Here is a 24,590-nt window from a genome sequence, read left to right as displayed (position 1 = left end):
CTGGGAGGATGAAGGAAGCTCCTTCCAACACTCTCATGTGTGGAGGATGCCTGGGGATGGGGGTGTTGGGGAATGGCAGGAAGAGCTCAGCAGGCACAAGCTCACATCCATGCCCAAGTGCAGGCTCTCTCAATACTATTTACATGTGGCTGCAAGGGAAAAATAATTTGAAAACTATTTGCAGTGTTTTTGTCTCAACCCAACCTTTGCTTCTCTCCTGGAGTTCCCGCTGGGAAGTGCCCAGGCTGATGGTGCCCAAGGCAAAAGGTGGCAGAGATTGGAGGGGGCAGTGTGGTATCAGCCTCTGAGGCCAGCACGTACATCTGGGACTTGAAAATGCTTACAGCTGGGGAAGAGAGTGCTTAGGACAGAGAAGGAAGCTAGCTAGGTAAGTGTACCTATATTCACATATGTATATGTACACATATATGTATGGTCGTGTACATAGCATTTGTGTCCTATATGCATATTCATGTATAGGCTATGTGTGTGTTTTATGTATTCTGACGCTTTTAGGGGAGATGCAGGACAAGACTAGAGAAATCAATTTCTGATTTTTTTTTAAAAGAGTTTTTTGTTTTGTTTAAATTGCTGATCGAAATGCAGCTTCTCTGTGCCTGTTCTCAGGAAGAAGAATATGATAGCTAACATTTTATAGCACTTCAACATTTATACATATGATTTTATTTACTCCCTTGTACGATAGATCCTATGGCTCTTACTGCCAAGCATTACTTCCATTTTAGAGATGAGTAAACTGAGCACTGGCGAGGCAAAATATCTTGCTAGAAGTCATCCTGCTAGTCAAGTGAGAGGGCCAGGACTCAAACCTACATCTTTGATTCCAAATCCAAGACCCTTTGCACTTTCTGAAACTACCTCTTTCTAAAAATGCAAGAAAGTCTTTTAATTCAGTGGTAGCTCATCCATCTTGCATCGACAGTGTAGTCTCGGGACTTGAGAAGGGGTGAACATCACCATCACCCCTTTCCTTGCTTTGCCCTCTATGTCCTAGAAAATCCAGACAGCAAGCCCTGGGGTGGAAGCCCAGAGAAGTCCTCACCAGCCGCTGGCAGGATAAAGGAAACTCACTGTGGGCTTGGGCAGGCTGAGATTTTCTACTCACTTTGTGAAAGGGTCAGGCGGAGCGGGCAGAGGCTAGACCCTGGCCTTACATAGGACCCAAAGCCACTCCCATCCCCAGAGAGGACAGAGTCAGTTGGCAACGTGGATGTTAGTTTTAGAAACGGAACGCACCACGGCGGTAACCAGGGCTCTGAGCCCCAACTATCATGGACCAACTGGGCTTCTGCCCTAAAAGGCTGAATTTCTGGGGTGCTGATGGTCCGTGTCCTCCTTCCCAAGCACAGAAACCATAGAGGTTAGCACCCAGTTAGCAAGAAAAAAATTAGTTAAAATAGAAAGCTAGCAGATGGCAGGCTGGGGTAAGCTCACCCTGCATCTGCCACTCTAGGCCCCCTGCCGCCTTCCCTGGGGAAAACAAATGGAACACTCATCGAAGCTTGCCCCTTGCAGGCTTGAAGAACTTACCCTAGTGCAAAAATTCCTAGTTCCAGCCCTGCCCCTCGTGCCTTTGAGAACCTAGGGACACCGTGACTACCCAGGCTTCCCAGGGGAAGAGGTAATTCATTTGACAGTTATCAACATCAGGAGTGGTTAGATGGCTGAACTGAGGTTGCCCAGGCAGCCTCAGAACCCAAAACCAGACGTGCGGGCTCCGAGCTGCCTCCCCTTGGCTCTAACCACCAGACTCTTTCGCCTGCTCTTCCTCCACCCGAGTGCTGCTGCCGTTCATCTGTGTGACAGCCAAAAAAGGGCAAGTTGCCTTCTGTGCCTTCTGATTCCTGTGCATCTGTGAATCAATTACCATCTCACCAGGAGTTTGTTTGGTGACAGATCCGAAAATGCTTGACACTTCCCACGCAAGTTTCCCAGAGAAGGAAGTCGACTCACCCAGGTCCTAGCCAAAGTGAGGACTTGGGGGGGTCCTGGCCCTCGGGACCAGCTTCCTTTGCCAAGACTGGGAGCCCCAGGCACTCTGCCTGCCTCGGTTCCCAAGTGATGGGGAGCCAAGTCCTAGACTTGGGGATATGGAAACTCCTTTTCCAGGACCCGTAATCTAAATCAATAAATCAATGAAAGGAATGTGTTTGGCCTGAAAGGGAGCAAGCATAGGAGCTGGGGTAAAGTCTTCTGATGCCAAACTGTGGGGCAGAGAGGGCACTGGGTTCTTCATGGGGATGCCAATGTATCACAAGCTCTAGCAGGTTCCACCAAATACTGGAAAGAAGTCTTTCCTCACTAGCTGAGGACCAGCCTCGCTAAGAACAGAGAGGCTCATGTCTGAAAAGTGCCACTGGCTTGTGATTTTGTTTTTTACATTCCCATGACCAGTCTAGCAAAGAAAGGGAAGGCTTGCCATCTGCTCCTGAACGGAGTGCCCACACTGCTAAAATTGCAGGTCTTTAGAGTACAGAGAAGGTGGGGTTGACTTTCAACCCTCAGATCTGACGGTTGCCACGTCAATGAAAATGTATCCTTTGGATATGGGCCTGGGCCTTCAATTGGCCCTGCCTGGAGTGGATGGAGAAGGTAGGGGGCCGATCATGCTTTGGAGCAAGGCACCAGCAACTCAGGCCAGAGACAACGTGGGCAACCTGGCCCTTCCATCTCTACCCATTGACCATTTTTGACTTAGAGTGGGAAGGTGGTACCTCAAGGCAAATAACTTGATCAGTTTGTGTCACCCTGGGAGAGGGCCTAGCCATAACCTATGTCTTAAAGTATATCATGTAACTTTCCTACCTGGAGGCAAAAATTTCCCCCAATGTCCCTTTGGTCTTTGCTAGATTTGCAGCAGAGAGGAGCTTCCTTATTTTCTATTTCCTGGAAATGCAAAGGGTTTTGTGTGGGGATGAGGCAGATGAAGGGGACGGTGCCTGTTTAGTGACTTCCAGGGGAGGAAAATTGAGATCGACCCCCTTTCCTTCATGAACCTTCATGCCATCATGGAGTGCAGAACTGGAAGGCCTTAGAGATCCTCTCATCTAGGAGTTCTTAGCCTAAAGCCCAGAATAGATCTCAAGGGATTCATTAACTTGGACAGGGAAACAAAAATGCACATTTTTACTTTCACCAACCTCAAACTGAAATTTCGCATTTCCTTTAGTCAATCTGAGGAGGGGTCCCTAGGCTTTACCAGACTGTCAAAGTGGTCCATGACCCAATCATGGTTACGAACCCTGTATTAGTTCAACTATATTTTAAAAACGAGGAAACTCCAGTCCAGAGAGGTCACGGGATTTGTCTAAGATCATCCAACAAGTTAGTGGCAGAGTGCAGGATCAAAATGGAAGCTCCCTGTCTTCTGGCTGAGGGCTTTCCCACAATAACTTGTTACCTGTTTTTATCTGAAAATAACATTTTTTCAAGGAATGGTGGGGGTGAGTGTGTGAAGGGCTTAGGAGATGGCCACAGACCTGGAGTGGAAGTTTGAGATGACAGCATCATTCCTTCCAGCCTCCTCATTCACCCACTTGCCCCACTGCTCTCTTGCACAGGACCTGGGCTAGCCGTGCCAAGCACCATTTTCATTCATCTGCGGGGAACGAGCCCCACCCGGTGAGGCAGCTGCTGCGTCTCCCTTCTGGTCAAGCTGACCAGCCACTCTGCCGCTCCCTTCTCTAAGATCTCCTTGGGGTCAGTCTGACAGAGTTGGGCCATTGTCCTGACCTCTCTGCTCCTGGTGGGTCAGCAAATCCTCCTTTAACTGGCAGAATGAAAAGAGTGAATGAAAGCTAACTAGAGCAGAGAAGGAGACAGATGATACGATGGACAGACTGACAGGATTTAAAGTCAGAGGTCATGGCTCTGGCATTTCCTGGCTGTGTGACCCTGGGCAAATCACTTTGTTCCCCTGGGCCTCCGACCCCTCTGTAAAATGAAGAGGAAGGACTCGGTGATCTCGGAGGTGCCTTGCAGCGATAAATCCTAAAGCCCAGGCAGAGTGAAGGCCTCCTCTCCCTTGCCTTCCAAGGCTGGCCGAGGCTAAACCCTGGGAGCAGGGGGCAGGGCCTTGCTGTATTTCCAGGGAAGGTGACTTCAAAAGAAGCAGAAGGAAAAAAAACCCACCATCTCTGACAACTGAACCATGACTACTTCTGCCTGCTAATGAGGGTTAGGATGCCGGAGGGAAGTTCCTGACTGAGGGAATTTCTGTCAACCTGGACCCACAGTCTGCAATCACAGCAGGAAGGGCTGGGTTGGGGCTGCCTCCTCCCCTCGCTTCTTAAATGAGGAACACGGGGCTATGGGGACTCCTCGTTCCTGGTCTGGAGCTCTCTCTGTGGCTGGGAGGCCCGTCCATGACGGCAGGGCCCACAGGCAAGGGGAGGGAGAGAGCCTCCTTCCGGGGAGCCTGTGAATGAGGGCGCCTCTCCCGGGAGAGGCGTGCCTGTTCCGGCAATGCCCAGGTCGTGCAGAAGGCCAGATCCAAGTGGCCCCTGGCCCGGAGGCTGAGCCTCTTCACCAGTGAGTGGGAGGGAAGAGACGAGCACACAGCCTGTTCTGGAACATCTGGGCTCAGCCCCAAACAGCTTGTGCTGATAACCGCCTCCTGGGCCCAGAAGGAAAAGAGCTCGCCCAGAATGGGGAGCCTTTCACCGCAGGCTCTGGGATAGAGCAGCAAGCATGAAAACACTCGGCTCAATCTGCTTCTGCCATGTGCTTTTTGGGGGCAACATAAGCAGCTTTTCCATATCTCTCTCCTGCCCCGTCCCACCCCGCTCCCTCCATTCCCCAGCCCTCTTTCTGCTGGGCTAATGGTCTCCCCAAGGCCAGGCTTGTTCTGCGACCCATGCAGAAAGCCCCGGAGCCAGATTCAGCCCAAACAGGAGGCCCATCTGGGTAGAGGAGCAGAGCAAGGTAGGGGCTCTCTGGGGCCCAGACCTCTCTCCAAAGGAAACAAGAGCTTGTGCTCTGAGACTGAATCGAGATTCTCTTTCCATAGTCTTCGAAAGCCAGACTCAGGCTGTAGTCACAGTCCAGCCCTGCCCAGTCTGGATCCCATGCCACCACCTTGAAGTAAAAGCCTAGAATCTCTCAGGCCTCTTTGGCTGAGGGAATGTCTTGCCCTGGAGATCAGTCTGAGAACCAGAAAGTTCCATGCAGGGAAGAAGAGAATGAAGCTATTGGGTCATTGGCTGCAGCTATCCTCAGCTACAAGACGAGGGGATGGAAGAACCATCGGGGAAACAACAGTAGGGCTGGGGGTGAATTCCACTGTACTTCGAAGGGTTTGGGCTGGGATGCTTGCAAAGAGGTCCAGCCTGCAAATAACTGATTGCAGAGAAGGTTGGGAGGCTAGAGACCTGCCTGATGCCTAAAGGTGAAAGTTCGGAAGTCCAAGCTGGTCTCAAGGCACGGAGCAAAAGAACTCTTCTGAGAGGCTCCCAAAATTAACCACTGCCTCCTCCCCCAGTTCCTCACTATCTTGGGCCAAAATGACTTTTTTGTAACTCACCATGATTTTTGATCTGTGCCCACCACACCCAGCTAGGTGCTAGGGAGCTTCTGCCACCATCTCTGGTGCTTATCTCATGGCTCTAGGGCCATAGGCCAACCTCTACTCACCACTGATAAATCAGAGATCAGATAAGGAGGAAAACTTTAGGAAAGGCTGGCTGAATGCAGAGACCCAGGGATGGCCTGACTGGGTTCAGGTCACCAAACTCCCATTCCCAAGAGAGGAGATCCAGGCAAAAATAAATCCATGCTCCCAACTTCATGTCTCCCTTAATGGAGTCCTTTAGATTCCCCCTCCCAAACATCATCCGAGATACCCATTCTTTCTCATTACCCCCAAATCCCATCTTCTCTTCTTTTTGCACCCCCAACTCTGGTGGGACCCGCTATTACCATTGTGACTGTTTGATACAGGGAGACAGAATTCTGACAAATCCAATTAGATCCAGGTCTGGCAAGAATAACTATTGGGTGAGTCAAAATCTAGGGCAGGTATAAAATATGGATTTTTCAAGTCATCTTCATAGTTTTTCTCTATCCCTAGTTATAGCTACCGGTATGTGAATATATATATATATGTGTGTGTGTGTGTGTGTGTGTGTGTGTGTGTGTGTGTGTGTGTGTGTACATTTATATATATATATATATAAACACCCTGATATATATTATTTTTTCCATCTCCAAAATTTACCTCCCACCAGCTGATACAGAGAAAAGTTTTATGTTTCTGAACCTGGAGAAGAGTCTTCGGCTGTCTTTTCTCAACTCTTTGCCTGCAGGGACCACTGTGAAAGCATCACCGGTGGGAGGTTGGTTCACTCTGACTCATGGACAAAACAACACAAGAGTTTGGGGAGAGAATGGAGGGCAGAGTAGCAAGGAGGGGAGAAGAGAGAGGCGAGTGAGGATGGGGTGGGTGCTGGAGGTCCCAGTCTAATTTTCCTCTCTGACTGGCCGGATCTTCATCTCAGTGAACTTGAGGGAATACTGCCATCCTGTCCAGGAGGACCACTCGATGCCATCCGCATAGGAGGAGTGGTGACCCCTGAGGTACTGACCATTGAGGTTGGAGGTGTGGCAGTTGCGATACCACCAGGCCCCATGGTAGAAGGCAGCACAGTTATTCTCTGAATGATCATTGTCTTGGTCCTTGGTGGTGAACTTCATACCGTTGTGTTTCAGGAAGGAATCACCTGTATCCCAACACACACATACACACGCATAAATTAAACACAGACAAAAGTCATAGCTCGCATTTCTCTGGCGCTTCAAGGTTTTCAAAGCTATTTTTCCACAGAAGCTCTATGGAATGGGAGACTAGAAAGAAGTATTATTATTATTGACATTTACAGTGGAAAATGTGAGTTTGGATCCTGCTTCCAGCCTTTATTATTTTGGTGACCTTACGCAAGTGACAACCATTCTGAGCTTCAGCTTCCTCCTCTGAAAAACTAGCAGACGGGCAGCGGGGTAGCTCAGTGGATTGAGAGTCAGGCCTAGAGACGGGAGGTTCTAGGTTCAAATCCAGCCTCAGACACTTCCCAGCTGTGTGACCCTGGGCAAGTCACTTGACCCCCATTGCCCACTCTTACCACTCTTCCACCTAAGAGCCAATACACAGAAGTTAAGGGTTTAAAAAAAAAAATTAAAAAAAAACTAGCAGAGTAGAACTAAAGGGGTACCTGAACTGAATTGGCAGAACCAAGAACTGGTTTGGCTTCCCCAGGTGAAGATCAGCTCTACCAACTCCTAGCATAGCATTCTTTCCACTCCAGACTCTTCTGCCTAAGCTACTGGAGGATAAAGCCTTCTACTGCCCTCCTGACCCCCATTAACTAAACCCCAAACCAGGTACATCCCTGTCAAGACAGCCCCCAGGGGGCAGCTGGGTGACTCAGTGGATTGAGAGCCAGGCCTAGAGACAGGAGGTCCTAGTTTCAAATCTGGCCTCAGATACTTCCTAGCTGTGTGGGCAAGTCACTTAACCCCTATTGCCTAGCTCTTACCACTCTTCTGCCTTGGTGCCAATACACAGTATTGATTCTAAGACGGAAGATAAGGGGTTAAAAAAAAAAAAAAAGACAGCCCCCAGAACTCTTCCCCTGAATAGCCAGGATGCACCAATAGTCCTAGTATTTGTAGTTAGAAGAGTGGTCAGATCTGAGATCCAGTCTACTCTTTAAACTCTGCCAATGACCTCAGCCCACCCATCTCTGGCCACCTCTGAACTAGCCTGATGGATTTGTTTCCTTCTTTATGCCCTTGAAACAGCTCATTGGACAAGCGTTAGTCCTCTGAGTCATCATCAGGACCAAAGGAAGCGTGTGTGTGCGTGTGTGTGCGTGTGTGTGCCTGCTGCCTCTCCAAACCATTGCCCATCTTACTTAGTCCCCCAAAGCACAGGACCTCAGCGACTCTTTTGATTTGTTCCTGTACCTTTAGGATAATTCTGCCTTTGTATAGTAGGTTTCCTCTCCCAGGGTCTAGATTGAAAAAAAAGAACTTTTAGGTCATCAACACGACAGGACTTTGTTAATGGGGAATGGGGAGAACATCTACCCAGAACACGTCTCCATCTGCCTGGATACCGTCTTCGACTCACTACTGGATGATTCTGATGCAAATGTCTCGCTCTACCAATAGCTAAACTGGACCCTGCTGAGCCAGCCCAACCCTAAGCCATACCTGCGGTGCCCGAGTAATCAGAGATGGTGATGGGGTAGCCATCTTCTTCTGGGTCCACAGAGAACAATCCCACAGCAAAGTTTCCATAGTGGGCATAGGCAGTGCCGTTGTCAAAGTCCTCCAAATCTATGTGCAGCTCGTAGGTGGCCTGCATGGTCAGAGCATGAATCCTCTTGAGCCCTAAGAACAGGGGAGACATGAGGGAGACAGATGATCATCTGTGGTGGGTTTAGCACATCATGGGAGCTGAGGCGCAATATAAAACCAAGGCTTTATAGCTACAGAAAGCAGAACGGTGCTTTTTGAGTGGACATATGTGCTACAATCACTCCATTGGCCCCTATATTGTGTCTTTCCTCTTGTATTTATTATTCATTCATTTTTCATTTGTGTCTGACTCTTTGTGACCCTTTTGGGGTTTTCTTGGCAAAGATACTGGAATGGTTTGCCTTTTCCTTCTCTAGCTCATTTTAGAGATGAGGAAACTGAGGTAAATACAGTTAAGTGACTTACCCAGGCTCATACAGCTAGTAAGTGTCAAGGGCTGGATTTGAACTCAGGAAAATGAGTCTTCTTGGCCCCAAGCCCAGCACTCTATGCAGTATGGCACCACCTAGGTGCTCCCTTCTTCCTGTGCATGTCTGTTGTTGGAAACATTGCCTGGTGGAAGAAGGTAATCTCTGGCCTCTCCCTTCTTCAGTTAACTTCTGTCTTCAAAGATTTCTATGAAATACTAAATATAATATATATACATGTATGCATGTATATATAATTAAATAACTTATGAAAAAGAGATAGCATGGATAGACCACTGGTCTTATCAAACCAGGAAGACCTGGTTCAAGATTCAAGCCTTCCTGCAGAGGCACACCCATCTGTGGCTCTAGGACCAAAAGTTCCATATGAGCCGCCACTCCGTATTGGTGGAGGGAGTTCCTTATTCCTAGGAAATCTCAAGTTCGTGTTAAAAACAAAACAAAAACTTTACCAGAAATTCTTGTGGATTATTATCTATTTTAGAATGGATTCACAGGATTATAAGTTGATAGAGCTGAAAGAGGCCTGACATCATAGAACGTCAGAGCCTATAATGTTAGAGTTTCCTGGGACCTTAGACTAGACTATTAGAGCTAAGGCAGGGGACGAGGCTTAAAACATAGAATGTGGGGGGCAGCTGAGTGGCTCAGTGGATTGAGAGCCAGGCCTAGAGATGGGAGGTCCTACGTTCAAATCTGGCCTCAGACACTTCCTGGCTGTGTGACCCTGGGCAAGTCACTTAACCCCCATTGCCTAGCCTTTACTGCTCTTCTGCCATGTAACCAATGCACAGCATTGATTCTAAGACAGAAGGTAAGGGTTTAAAAAAATGGACTGTTCTAGGTGGGAAGGGACATTAAAATGAAATATTAGAGCCTGAAGGAGCTTTAAGCCATAGACTAGTAGTGCTATCATGAACTGTAGAATATAGAATATCAGAAATGAAAGGGACCTGAAGAATAGCAGTGCTAGAAGGAACTTTAGAGGTCCACTAATCAAACCCCTTTCCTCATTCCCTCCTCACTTTACAGAGGGAATGAGGCCTGGAGAGAGGAAGTGACTTTCCTAAGTTAATAACTACCATCATTAGTCAAAAAGGTGGAGCTAAAACTTCCCACTCCACTGTGCCCCCAAGGAACTAGACCATAATAGAGAATGTTAGGTAGACACATGGTTGGGCAGGTAGGTGGTACAGTGGATGAGGTGCTGGGCTGGGAGTCAGGAAGACTCATTTTACTAAGTTCAATTCTAGCCTCTGACACTTACTAGCTGTGTTAACCTGGGCAAGTCACTTTACTCTGTTTACCTCAGTTTCCTCTTCTGTCAAATGAGCTGGGGAAGGAAATGGCAAACCATTCCAGTATCTTTGCCAAGAAAACCCCAAATGGAGTCATGAAGAGTTGGACATGACTGAAAAACGATTGAAGGACAACCAAAGACACATGGTTAGGAGTTATTCTCCAAACTTAGCAGGATTAAGATGGTGAGAGCAGAAAGTGATACTGCTAAATTACTCATAGTTGGAATGGCCTGAATTCTTCTCCAAGTTTCTACAGGTTAGCAGAAGAGCATCAAATGTCCCTTCTAGCTCTGCTATGTCCCAAGGTGCCTTTCTGCCCTGCTGCTTCACATTCTATAGTCCTTGATGGCTCTGATGTTCTCTGGTTTAAAGTTCCTTTGAGCTCTGATACTTCATTTTGAAGTCTCCTCCAGCCCTAAAATCCATCTACCACACTTTCCTCATTTTCTCTTTCTCTCTCTTCCCTCTTTTAGCATGCTTCACCTCAATGTCGGTCTGGCTTCAGACACTGCATGCGTGAGCACACACACCCTCATAGGCACATGCACACATAACTACCCCCCACATGCAGCTTTCCTGCTGGTTTGATTAGCTCTTGATTAAGAGGGCATTTAATTAAATGCCTTATGAGTTATCAGCAGCAAGTGACATTTCATCAGTGAGGTTTACATCTCTCTCAATCTCTCCCTCCTGCCTCTCTTTCCAGAACTCTAAGCCCTGTGCTTTTAATGTGTGCATTTTAATGGGAGGAGAAGACAGCAAGAATCTTCCCCTCTCTAGCTTCAGAGAGGAACTTCCCAGTTCCAACTAAAAGAAGACAAAATGGCCAGGTTAGTAGCATTCAATCTTTTGCCACTGCTGATAACCTGCTGGTGTTGATCTCAAATCTGTGGGACCCCTGCTACACTCAATTCTCTCTCCCATGATGCCCAGGGCTATGTGGTAGGCTTGGACCAAAAAAGAGGTAATTTCAGTAAGAGAGAGCCATATTTTGTGAATAAATATCCTCCTGTGGGTGCTATATGGTTGTAAGTCATGGAATATAGCAAAATCTCTGAAGAATTAAAGTTTCAGGTCAACCAAAGAACAATGGACAGGCAACAACATATGCCTAGTGAAGAGTCATGAAGGGAAACAGTTATGATCAAAAAGTATGAGCATTAAAAGAGATAGGCCAGGCACAAGGGGAGAGAGACAGAGACAGAGAGAGGGAAAGAGACAGAAAGAGGGGAAGGAGAGAGAAACAGAGAGATAAAGAGAGGGAAAGAGACAGAGAGACAGAGGTGGGGAGAAAGAGATAGAGGAAAAGTGGGGAGAGAGAGAGAAAGAGGGAAAGGGAAAGAGAGGAGAGAAGAGAGCAAAAGAGATAGAAAAAGGGAAAGGGAGGGAGAGAGACAAAGGGAGGGAGGGAGAGAGAGACAGAGAGAGACAGAATGATAACCATTGTATAGTCCATGTGAGTCATTGGTTTCCACAAAATGTACATTTCTAGAGGAAAACTGTCAGCACTTTGGATGGACCCCTTTCTGGAGGATTTATGGGAGATCTTGCACGAGAGTTGCAAAGCAGGACAAGGCATAGGGCAGTGATGGCAAACCTTTTAGAGATGGAGTGTCAGGCCCTGCCCCTACCCCCTAGATTGAGTGTCCTGCTGGTCCCCTACTAGAGACTGAGTGCTCCCCACCTCCCCCTCCAGAGACTGAATGCTTCACCCCACTTCCCCCTTACCCTAGACAGGGGAAGGAGGAAGCTCTGTGCAGAGGGGTGGGTGATGTGAAAAAATATCATCAGGCATGGTGGAGAGGGAGAAGGGAGCAGCTCTGCCCAAGCCCTTCTGCCTTTCTAGTAATGAACTTGGGGCCGGGGGTTGGAAGGGAGGGTGGCTCATATGCTCACAGAGAGTGCTCTGCATGCCATCTTTGGCACCTGTGCTAAAGATTCACCATCACTGATATACGCCATCATTCCGGATGTTCCCTAACATATATGTCTAATGCTTTTTCTTTTAACAAATATCTTTCAAACTCTTCTGTCTTTTGAGAGGTAGAGTTTTCACCATTGAAGCTATTATTATTCCCATTTTACAGTTAAGGAAACTGAGTTAAACAGAACTTAAGTGACTTGTTCTGAATCATATAGCCAGTACATGCCAGAGGACAGATTTGTGTTCAGGACTTCCTGAGTCAACAGGCATTTATTAAGCACTTATTATGTGCCAGGAACTGTGCTGAATTTGGAACATGCAAGGAAAGGCAAAAATATAAGTGTAAACAACTGAGTAGACAAAGATGTAGACATTGAAAAAATGGAACTATGTTTTTATGATAATACATGTATAATCCAGTTTGAATTGTTCGTCAACTCTGGGAATGGGGAGGGAAGGAGGGAGAGAGACAATTTGGATCATATAATTTTGGAAAACTTGTGTGGAAATTTGTTACTACATGTAATTGGTAAAAAAAACAATGATAATAAAAGACATAGACAGAATAGATCAAAGATAGAGAGGTAAGGCATTAGTAGATAGTAGGGGGGACATGGAGTAGATGGGGTTTGGTCAGAGTCTTGAAATAAGTCAGGGAATTGAAGAGAGGAAGGTGAAGGGGCCAAGCATGGGGGGAAACTCCCAATCCAATTGTCTCTCTCCCTGCACCCTTTCTTCTGTATTTTCTTGAAGGATTTTTGTCGAGGATTTTTTTAGACCTTTTTTTAGTGAGGGGGTGTAGCGGAAGCAGAGGGAACACAGGAAGATACAGTAAAGTTAGCATAGGTGTTTTTTTCTGACATGAGGATTTCTTTCAGAATTCTTGTAAATTCAGATTTGCAATGCAAATTTACATAAAGTGAGAACTGACTTCCATANACCTCACACAGGGGAGGCTGGAAGTACTCCCATTGGGTTGCTGGGCAGAGGGGCAGGTGAAGTGAGGAATGTCCTCAGTGAGTGTAGAGAGGGGGAGGGGAGCAGAGCACTCGAGACACTCCCCTGTCTCGAGTGCTCTGCTCCCCTCCAGCTCTGCTGCCTGTGAGTTGCTCACCTCACCCCCTGTGCACTCCCATTGGCTGCTAGGCAGAGGGGCAGGATGTGAAAAAATGTCAGGTATGGTGGAGAGGGGAAGGGGAGCAGCTCTGTTTGAGTCCCTCTGCCTTTCTAGTAATGAACTGGGGGTGGGAGCGGTGGCCAAGTTTCCACAGTGAGTGCTCTGAATGCCATCTTTGGTACCCAAGCCATAGGTTTGCCATCTCTGGCATGGGGGGGGAGGGGTCATAATCAGTAACACTTGGAGAAGTAGGAGATACATGAAAAAGATCACAGAATCATCAAAGTAGAAATAAATGTACTGGTCACTAATCAAAATTTGGATATTAATTCATGACAGCACGTAGCTTAATGAACCAACTGTTTGAAATGTTTGCCATCAGTGCTGATGCATTTCTGAGACTGACCGGCCACAAGTTGACCTACATGCATACATATTTCTATACTTGTTCATTCTCCCCATCTTGTAGGTCAGGTATCCTCATAACCTTTAACTTAAACTTATCATGTGCCCAGCAGTGGCTACCCAAGTTTTTTGGTTGTTTACTTTCAAATATATCCCTCCAGTGACTCTGAATTATCCATTTTCCAACAAGTCTTTAAAATTCACTTATTTCACACAAGTGTCAGTTGTTATTCACAGACTCACAGAATCTCTGAGTTGGAAGGGACATCAATGGCCTGCTAGACCAATCCATGACCAGTGGGAATTCCCACTCTTATAAACCTGACCAGTGATCTCCTATCACCTCTTCTCAGCTTGAAAGCCTCCAATAAGAAGGAGCAGCCCATTTCACTCCTGCCACTAAATGTAAATGGCCACCCATTTCACTTGTGGACAGTTCCAGTTGTTAGGAAGTTTGACCTGACAGATAGCCTTTTTCTTTCTTTGTGACAGCTATCCTTCTGTTTTTTTCCTCTGGGGCCAAAAAGAATAAACGGAATCCCTCTTTTCCATGATAGCCCTTCAAATATTTGAAGTTAGCTAGGATTCCACCATTTTGAATATTGTCATCGACATGATTGCATGGTAATGACTAATGCCAAATCTCCAATTGTTCTTGTTGGGCCAGCTAGATGGTGTAGTAGATAGAGTGTCAGGCCTGAAAGTTTGTCTTCCTGAGTTCAAATCTGGCTTCAGACACTTGCTAGCTATGTGACCCTGATCAAATAACTTTACTTTATTGGCCTCAGTTTCCTTCTCTGTAAATGAACTAGAGAAGAAAATGGCAAACCACTCCAGTATCTTACCAACAAAACCCCAAATGGGGTCACAAAAAGTGAACATGACTAAACCACAAAAAATTGCTCTTATCTTAAAATAGTCTTTATTGTTCAATGATCACACTTCCCACCTATGTTTTAAGCATCTTAGGGTGAAAACTGGGGTTTTTTTTAAAAACCAAAACAAGCTGTATGGCTTTCTAGTTATTCTCCAGTTTATACCAAGTGGGCTTCCTGACTGTAGAAAGGAGAGGGGAGGAGAAAGTTTGTGACCACCCGAGGCCCCTCCAGCCCAGTCACAGCCCCACAGTGACTGTTCCTTTACCTTCACTGTTTGCAGAAATTAAACTTATATGCCATTCTTAACAAGTTTAGTTCCAGAATCCCTTCCACAAGATCCCCTCAGTTCCTCCTCCCAGCTTGGCTTTAGCTTCAAGCTCTTCCAACATCCAAACTCCTTTTTCTTCCACTGAGTTGCTACATTCTGCCAGCATTCATTCATTCAATCATTTAGCAAAAATTGACTGAGAGCCAACTGTGTTCAGGGCACTGTGAAGGGCTATAGAGATGAGAAAAACACATGGTTCGCCCCCTCCTCCCTCAATTTTAAGGAGCTTACTAATTGGAGATAAGAGAGAGACAGGACATAATAATACAAAGAATGGAACAAGTATGCAATGCTAGGCAGGTCCTCTGATCTCTCAGAGCCTCAGTTTCCTCATCTGTAAATCACTAGGATTCTACAAGTGGCCACATGGGAATGGGGGTGGGGGGGGGGCAGGAAAGGCCCGACCCTGTTCCTGAAACATCTTACCCATTAACCTATCCCTGATGCCTGGAAATCTACTTTTAATGAGTCAATCTTTTGGGTTGAACATTGCTCACTCCCTTGAGCCTCTCAAAATGCAAATTCTCATGTTGCAAACTCCTGAAAGTGAATGAATTTATTACATGCTTTAGTCCCAGGGATGTAGGAGCAAGAAAGCACTGGGTGTCTTTTGGGGAAGAGAGGAGGATCATTGAACAGGCAGATGATTAATGCTGAGGACAAACTTGGAAGGTAGAAGAAAGGGCATCAATTTGGGGGTCAGAGGACCTCATTTTAAAATCCTGACCTGTCAATTACCACCTGGGGGATCAGATCACTGGATTCATGTCTCTGGAGTTCAGTTTCTTAATCTATAAAAATTAAATCTTCTTACTCTCTGTGTGACTCTGGGCAAGTCACTTTGGACTTGGGGCCCAATTTCCTCATCAGTAAAATGAGAGTTGGACTCCATAACCTGTAAGGCCTCTTCTGCCCCTAAATATTCGATCCTACAATATCACACACCTCGTCCACCTCAAAATCTATGATCCAGTTGATATGAGGGTATGGGTTTCCTCCTAGACACCCCAAATTCCAGAAGCATTCTAAGAGGTTAAAAAGGACATAGGAGATTCCTTTCTGCTAGTTGAGAGGAACATTCTCCCCTTGGACTTTCCCTTAGATCTTCAATTAACATAACTATGCTATGCACCTCCCAGTTCCACTCTGATTAGCATTGGGTGGTACCTAATCCAATCATTCCTTGAATTCCACAGATCATCTCTAATACCCCCAACCCAATGAATTACCTTATTCCTGCTTCCCCCCTCGCCCCCCTTTCTTATCCTGTAATCCCAGTTGTCAAAGGGATATAAAATACCCCAGATCCTATCTCCTCTGGGGAGGCGGTGCTGCACCTGCACACGGTTTCCAGGCTGTTCCACTTTGCCTCCAAGTGAATAAATGTCTCTTTTTATTTTAAGCTAATTATGGAGTCCTACATCCTTGCAAAGGGCAGCCGGTCCCAGACCTAGGATTTCACCTCTAAGCTCTCACAAAACACAGCGAACTCTAAGTTCAAGGGACCTTCCAGATCATGGACTGTAAATCTATTTACCCAAGCAAGGTTTGAGATGCCCCTTGGATTCTTGGAGTAACATCCCTGTTCTGCAGGACTTTAGAAATTATTTTTAATACCATTTTCATCCCTGGCTATGCCAGCTCCTTTTTTCCCTTTTCCAACTCTTTAAGAGGAAAAAAAAAAAAAAAAAAGAAGTGGATGTGTGTGTGAGGGGGTGAGGAATAAGGGCTGATTTCTCTTCTCTCTATGCCTCCGCTCTCTCCTCTCCAGCCCCTTATTGATTTGCCCTTATTGCTTCCCACCCAGGTCCCCGTCACCTTTACATGGTTTAATTAACTGCTCCTTCATTCCCTTCTCCCAGCCCCTCCCCTGGGCTTGGTGCGCGAGCCATCACCTACCTCCCCAGGAACTCAAATTAAAAAGGCGCCCGGCGAGGGAGAAGGGAGAGGGGGTGGGGAGAGATGGGTGGGCTTAAAAATAAATAACCCACCGCACACCGACCGGGAGTTTGCGGGGGTTTCTGTGCCGGAGCTGCAGCCCCTCTCGCTTTGACATTCACATCAGGGCTTCCAGCGCCTGCCAAGAGCTAATCAGGGCCCGACTAAACGGCTCCTTCCCGCACCTTTTCGAAGCTGCGGATAGATTTCAATTAAGATGCCTTAATACCAGCGCTGCAGCCAGAACAGCTCCAATCTGCTGCAAAGGGAGATGGGGGAAGGAGATGCCAGGGAGCACCGCACCTTGTCTTCTCTCTTTCCTTCCCCTCCCTGGCTCCCCCTCCCGCCTCTTTCTTCTCTTCCTTTCTCAGCACACTGCTTCCCTCAAGGACCTTCAGTCCCTCTGAGGAAGTAGCTTGAGAAGTGAAGAGGCCCGACCCTCCGCCCACCGCCACCACTGGCCTCTGTTATCTCTGTTCTCCTCCCGTCCTATCCCTCCTCCCTGGCTTCTCCTCCTGGGCCTCCGGGTGTTCCTAGCGCAATGACTCCTCCTTCAGAGGACTCCAGCTCCGAGCACTCTGGCCCCAGCCCGCCTCCCCGGCCTTATTTCCCCGCAGGTCCCGGGAGATAAGGCCGGCTCTCCTTTCCATCGCCCTCCCGGGCAATCTGGGCTCCCCTGCCTGCTGGACTTTGTTTCTACCAGAGGTCGGGAGCCTGAGATTCATAGATTTCCAAGGGTTCGTGAACTTGGATTGGGGGAAAAAATGACATCTTCATTTTTACTAACCTGTCACTGAAATGGAACATTTCATTCACTTACAGTAGAGGCACCAAACCACAGCTGTATGGGTAGCGGGGCCACAGATAGAAATCACAAACATTTTCATAGCAAATTATAGTTGTTGCAGGTAATCTTGGAATATCATTTATGCTCACCACTACTTTAAATTATTTTCTGTTATTAGACCCACTCGGAGCTCTATTCCTAAAGCACAAATTTGGGTTTTTTAAAATATTTTGATAAGTATACTCCAATATAATTGGTTTCCTTTATAAGGCTATGTATTTTATTTTATGCAGAAAAGCCTTATTTTGAGATGAGGCTTCACCAGACTGCCAAAGGGGTCCATGGTATATTTTTTAAACAGGTTAAGGACTCCTCACTTAACCTCTTCAGGAGCCCATAATGCTCAGTTTCCTTCTTTTGGTCTCTATCAAGACTACCCTTTCTTCCAAGCCCAGATCAAATCCCACCTCTTCCAGGTAGCCTTCTTAGACCACCACAGCGGCCCACACAGATAGATCTTATCTGCTTCTAAACTACTTGGGCTTTTTGATCTATGTTGTGACCTGGACCCCCAATATCACTAGTGGACTGAATTTTTGCTAAGAAAACTTTTTCTGCTAATGCAGATAAGCAAGGGTTCTATAGCTTAAAATTTCAGATATGTGCAACTAGGTAGCCCAGTGGATAGAGGGCCAGACCTGGAGACAGGAGGTCCTGGGTTCAAATTTGGCCACAGATACTTCCTAACTATGTGATCCTGGGCAAATCACATAACCCCCATGACCTGGCCCCTACCACTCTTCTACTAAGTATTGATTCTAAGATGGGAGGTAAAGATTTAAAAGGTTAAAAACAAACAAACAAACAAAAAACCCCAAATGGTTGCCTGGGAGTGGAAACTGAAAGGTAAATAACTTGCTTAGGGCAGTGATGGGCAAACTTTTTAAAGAGGGGGCCAAAGGAAAGGAAATGCTCATCTGTCTGTCTGTTTCTAAGGCAACTCTTTCGAAGTTTCATTGTATTGTATCCTACTCATTGTATTCATCAGATTAGGAATAATGTCCCGTAGCTGGATAGAAATTTTAGGGGGGTGCATCTGGCCCACAGGTCATAGTTTGCCCATCACTGGCCTAGGGTCATATAGCCAGTATATGTCAGAGGTCAGGACTTGAACCCAGATCTTCTTGACTTAATCCATTCACTATATCGCCTGTCACATAGGGTCATAGTATCATAGCTCAAGAGATGACTTCTAGTCCAATTTATCACTTGACAGATGAGGAAACTGAGGCCTAGATCTGTTAAATGACTTGCCTAAGTCTCATCAGAGGGAGAATTTAAACCTAGATCCTCTTTAATTCCAGCTCTCTATCCATTATAACCACACAGCCTCTTATAAATCTTTGCTTTCTATTTGGAAATTAATTAGGTATGGTCTTGCAATCATTCTTATTTAATTTGTCAGATGTTTTATTTCCTATCTCCCCACTGGCCCTTAGCAGGGGCCTAATACACACTTTGGGAGCAGATTGAGCCTCAGACATTTACTAGCTGTGTGACCCTGCACAAGTCACTTAGCTCTTGTGCCTCAGCTTCCTCATCTGTAACATGAGCCAGAGAAGGAAACATCAAACCAGCATCTTTGCCAAGAAAGCCCCCAAAAGAGATCACAAAGAGTTGGACCCAACTGAACAGAGTGAACAACTGCAAAAACAACCAGTGCTTTCCCATGTATATGGGAGTAGGACCGCATTTCAGGAGCCTCCTCCCATGAGGGGGCCCTTTTCTCCCTGGTCACTGCTACTGCCGTCTCTCAAAGACTTCCAGGGAGGAGGGAGATGTCCAGGGTCCCTGCTGTGGGGGGCACAATTCGTGCTCTTTGGCGCTTTTGGCCACCCTCCCTTCTCCTTCCTTTCACCCATTAGCATTCATGGATACTCCCTTTTACAATTAATAGACATTAAATGCTTTTGATGCAAAGCGTTCTACAAACTTTAAAGGGGCTATATTAATGTCAGTAATTATTATTATTCAGCAAAAAGGAGGTTTCAGGCCTACGTGTACCATAAGCTAACAATGGCATGGAAAGAGCAGTGTTCTGGGAGTCGGGAGATCGCAGCGTTAGAGCTGGGACAGATTTTAGAAGCCCTCCCTGGTTTTTTTGTCCTGGTTCTCCCATAGACTCACCCTATGACCTCGCTGGGCCTTAGTTTTTTTGCCTGTCAACTGGGAATAGCAATACTTTCCCAGTCAGCTTCATAATATAGTTGAAGGCACCATTTGAAGTAGTATTTATGAAAACACTTTGAAAATGATAAAGCCTTGTATAACTGTAAAGGTTTTTAATCACGTTCATTCATATGTATGTGAATTCATTTATTTATTCAACTAACAAATGAACTAACTCATTCCTCCCTCCCCCCAGTGTAGGAGACCCCAAGAGGGAATAACATAGGAGGCCTCTGAGAGGTACACACCTAACCAGTGTTCTCCGGTGAGTTTGCCAAAGCCATCCCTGTAGGCCTCCCAACCACGGAAGAAGTTGACAGAACCATCTTCCCGACGCTGAAAAACCTGTAAGGAAGGGACCAACGAGGAGAGAAAAATTAAAGACTGGACTCTCAGAGAATGAGAATTCCTCTCTTCCCCGCCTCCAGATGACAGGACCAGGCAAGTTGCCATCAGCTTGTGGGCTGTGGATCCTGGGCTGATCTGGGATCAAGAGAAGCTCCACTCTCCAATCCTCCTTCCCTAATGAAGTTCAGTTTGTGGGCAAATCTTCCTGGAAAGGCTCAAGTTGGCTGTTATCTGCTCTATCTGGTTAGCCTGGAAATCACAGCTGAATTTTTGTCTCCTGGTTTCTCGGGAAAGAACTCTTGTCCCCAGAGCCAAGAAATTCCACCTCTAACATTTACTTCCCGTGGGACTTTGGGTAAATCAGTCTCCACATAGTTTCCTCATTTGCAAAATGATCAGATGGGATTCAGTGGCATTTTGAGATCTCTTATGGCGCTTGGTCCTGGATTCTGGTCTTACTGGCAGGGCCTTTAAGGTCCAAACATTCCACACTTCCTAGAGAGGCTCTATTTAGGGTGTTCCATTTAAGAAAAATCTGGAGACCTGGATTCTAGTCCTGAATCTGCTACTAACTCATCTGAAGACCCTCTTTGGACCTCAATTTCCTCATCTGTAAAGTAAAGGATATGGATAATATTACCTCAAGGACCTTTTCTGCTTTTAAAAAAAGGAAAAAGGAAAAAAACAAACCCTATGCTGTTAAAAAATAATATCCTTTCCTTTGACAAAGAGCAAGAGCTTGGAATCTCCTCTCAAGTCTACTGACTCCCACAGGGCCCCATCTAATTACATGATATGCCAACAGCCAAATTGCTGCCATGTCTTGGCAAAGGTGTCGGCGGTCACTGAGGGAGCTGGGGATGGAGATTCTCCCTGAGAACAACAAGAGGGGAGAGGGAAAGGGAAGCCCAGGTCTCTGGCCAAGGTGTGCCTGGTGTGCCAATGAGCTCCTGTGGTGTTTGCAGCGCTTCCTTTTAATAACATCCTTGATTTGGGACTTGGGAATCCCAGTGGTTAAATTGCTTTGAAATAAGTGCTGTTCTGGTTCGTGCCAGAGCTGACTTGAGTCTTTACAAGATTCATTGACAATTCTGTTCTTTACTTGCAAAACACACACACACACACACACACACACACACACACACACACACACACACGATAAATCGTTCCCATTAGCCAATGTTTTCCTTTCTGTGTTACACTGACATTTATTTATCAGAGGTAGAATGAGTATTATTCAGCATTCCTCACTGAGACCCCTTCTATGCATACATGTTCCATTAGTCAGAGATCATAGCATCTGAGGGACTTAGAACTAGAAGAGACCTTCGAGTAAATCTAGTCCAACATCCTTGCTCTTTGCAAATGAGGAAACCGAGGCCTATCAAGGGGGAAAGAGTGCCCCCCCCCCCAGTTAATTCAAACTTTTCACATTTTTTGTCCAGTGGCTTGATTCGGTTCTGATTTTGTAACCTCTTACAATGTTCTCTTTGGCAGAGTGGAGCCTCCCAGACTCACTTGCTCCTGGACTGCTAGTTAATTTCTTTGGGGAAATGTCAAATTTCATTGTTTGGGCAGCTTTTACATGAGGAAAATGGAGGAAGATGACACATCTTTTTCTTGCTCTGGTACCTCAGATCCGACGAAACATTGAATTTTAAAAATCCTCAGAAAGGGCTGGTTCAGCATGGAAGGAAATCCAATAAGATTTGAAAAGATCTGAGATGTAAGTGGGAAAGGTATTGATAGTTGGAGATTTGAACCCTAAGCACGTGCATTTTTTTTTAAAGTCCTAATCTTTGGCAGAAACACAGGGACCCAGAGGAGACACTAGGCCCAAGTTTCTGTTTGTAAAATGAGAGGGTTGGACTAAATCAGAGAATCTGTACTTTTTTGTGTGTCATTCTAGTAAAGCCTATGGGCTTCATCTCAGAATAATATTTGTTGCCTACATTCATAACTTAAAAAATGCTAAATTATAATCAGAGGCTAGTAGAGGAAAAAAAGATTTAATTTCTTTCCCATCCCACTTCATGAATCTCCAAAAATGTATCCATTTAACCCCAGGTTAAAAATTGTTAGATTAGATAATTTATAAAGTCCTTTTCAGCCCTAACATTCTATGTTCTGTGTTCTGGTATCGTATGCTCTAACATTTTATGCTTTACGCTCTGAGGTCCCGCCTAGCTGGAACATTTTATGTCTTCAAACTTATACAATTTATATCATTCTGTGACCATGTGGCTCTTGATCCATCTCCCTAGCTCTAGGTCCTGCTGAAAAAGAATGGTTAATTCCATTTTTTAAAAAGATACAATATGATAAACATTTATTGCCTACTATGTGCTAGGCATTAGGAATGCAAATAAGAAAGATAGTTCCTGCCTTCAAGGAGCTCACAATCTAATGGAGGAACCCAATACATAAAAGGAAGCTAAAGTGGTAATGGTGACGGAGTAAAATCCAGAGAATACAGCATATGGGAAATGAAGAGTTGGCAGAGTTCTGGAGCCCTCACCCAGCACTCCTTTCCCTCCTCCTCCCTCATCCCCATATTTAGATATTGTCAGGTTTTAAGTTTATCTCAGCTTATCTCTTGAATTCATCCCCTTTCTTTCCACTCACCCTGATTCTATCTTCCATCACTTCTCTCCTGTATTATTATAATCTGTCTTTTAAAGAAATATTATTATTTATTTTTAACATTAAAAAATGTTTGTGAGTTCCAAATTCTGATTCTATCCTTAAGCAAGGAAGATGATTCTCCATCTCAGGCACCATAATGTTTACACCAGAGAAGGAAATTCTATAAGCCAGATATTTTTACAGCACCTACTATGTGCCTAATAGTGTTGTTCTAGGTACTGTGAGATGTAGGGAAAAAAGTCTCAGTCAGTGATGCCCTCAAAAGGCTTACTCTCTGGCAAGTGGGGGGAGAAGGTGTGTATTTGTTCATACTCTTTCCTCATCTTTCTGTCTGCCAATTTGAACCCGACCCACCCGTCAAGACCTAGGTCAAGTTTCACTTCTTCCATGTAGCTTTTCCTGACTATTACTCTAGCCTGCTCTTCTTTCCCTTCTTGAAATTCATCTAGTGTGCTTCTAGCATTAACTACAAAGTCTTCTGTTCAGCATTTAAAGCCCTTCTCAACCTGTTCCCAATCTACCTTTCCAGTCTTATTATACATTACTCCTCCTTATACTTTCTACAAGTCCGGCCAAACCAAACTGCTTTGCTATTCATTACTCATGGCATGCCTCACCTTTGTCCAAGATGTCCTGTCCTGCCTAGAATTACTCCCTTCTCCTTCCTACCTCTGGAGTTTCCCTCAAGGCTTAGTTCAAATGCTACCTCTTACATGAAGCCTTTCTTGATTTCTTCCCATTAATCGAAAGCTTCCCCCCTCTACCCCCCCCCCCCCCCCCCCCCCCCAAAAAATTAACTTGTGTAAGTGTAGAGGAGAAATTAATTATTTAATTGTATGGGAGAAGAATTCTGTACTCATTGTTTTAGATACAAGCCTGCCAGAGTCAGATTTGTTAATTAAGTAATTCTAAGCATCTCTGCTTAGAGACAAAACCCAAAGGGACAGGCATCCATCATGCCTTTGAAAATCTCTCTGACGCAAGCCATTTTAGCTTACAATTTAGAGTATTCCCAAACAAAAGATTAAATTCCACACTAGGAGAAAAAATAGTAACAAAATAGAAAGGAAAGTTCAGGTAACAGTTTTGATTTAATGAACATAACAAGAGCCCCTTAACTATGGCTGCTTTTTCACAATCATTTTCTTAAAAACCATCCAATCCCTCTTTAACCATTCCCTCAAAGTATTCTTCTTTCAGCCTAGTCAAAGGCAAACTCAAGAGATACTTTTATTAATTTAATTAATCAAATATTATTGCCTTCTCTTAGTTTGATCCTAATCAGTTCATAGACTAATCACTTAACAAGGAGAGCTTCCTAAGCTGAACAAGCCTATCCTTTTAGAAACTGGTTAGACCTTGACAAGAATGATCGAAAAAGATGTCAGGGCAAGACATTGTTCTGTGGAGGTCCCGGAGTCAGAAACACTCATCTTCCTGAGCTCAAATCCAACCTCAGACACGTATTAGCTGTGTGATCCAAGACAAGTCCCTTTGCCTCAGTTTCCTCATCTGTCACATGAGCTGGAAGAGGAAATGACAAACCAATCCAGTATCTTTGCCAACTAAATCCCAAATGGGGTCACAGTTGGACACAACCAAAGAACCACGGAATGACAACATTCAGATTAGACTAAAGATGTCACGCTAAAGCACTTCCCTAATATTATTTTGTAACATGTAATCTAAAATGGGAAATGGATGGGGTCCAACACGCTTCTATAATTTCTCAGTATCTCCAGAAACGAGCATAGTCCCTGGCACATAGTAGGCATTTTAATAATGGTTGTCAATTGCAAGTACTCACTTTCTATATATTTATATGTGTACTTGTTTTCTTACTTTATATATATATATATACATATACACACATACACATTTTATATATATATATGTATATATATATATACACACACACATATAT

The 24,590-nt window shown here is 45.3% G+C and overlaps 1 protein-coding gene across 1 annotated transcript in view; it reads right to left on the bottom strand.

The window, feature by feature from the left end:
* Window positions 1-6,477: 6,477 nt before the first annotated feature.
* FIBCD1 (fibrinogen C domain containing 1) overlaps window positions 6,478-24,590 on the bottom strand; it is a 49,143-nt gene continuing 31,030 nt past the window's right edge. The window contains exons 4-6 of the mRNA XM_044661321.1: window positions 19,921-20,017; window positions 8,230-8,409; window positions 6,478-6,737 (exon numbers count right to left, since the gene is read on the bottom strand). Of these exons, the coding sequence (XP_044517256.1) occupies window positions 6,478-6,737; window positions 8,230-8,409; window positions 19,921-20,017 (537 nt within the window). The remainder of the gene's footprint in view (window positions 6,738-8,229; window positions 8,410-19,920; window positions 20,018-24,590) is intronic.

Source organism: Gracilinanus agilis, chromosome 2 (assembly GCF_016433145.1).
Source record: "Gracilinanus agilis isolate LMUSP501 chromosome 2, AgileGrace, whole genome shotgun sequence".
Classification (NCBI taxonomy): domain Eukaryota; kingdom Metazoa; phylum Chordata; class Mammalia; order Didelphimorphia; family Didelphidae; genus Gracilinanus; species Gracilinanus agilis.
The sequence above is the reverse complement of the archived record's forward strand: the minus strand, read 5'-3'. Positions and strand labels throughout refer to the sequence as shown.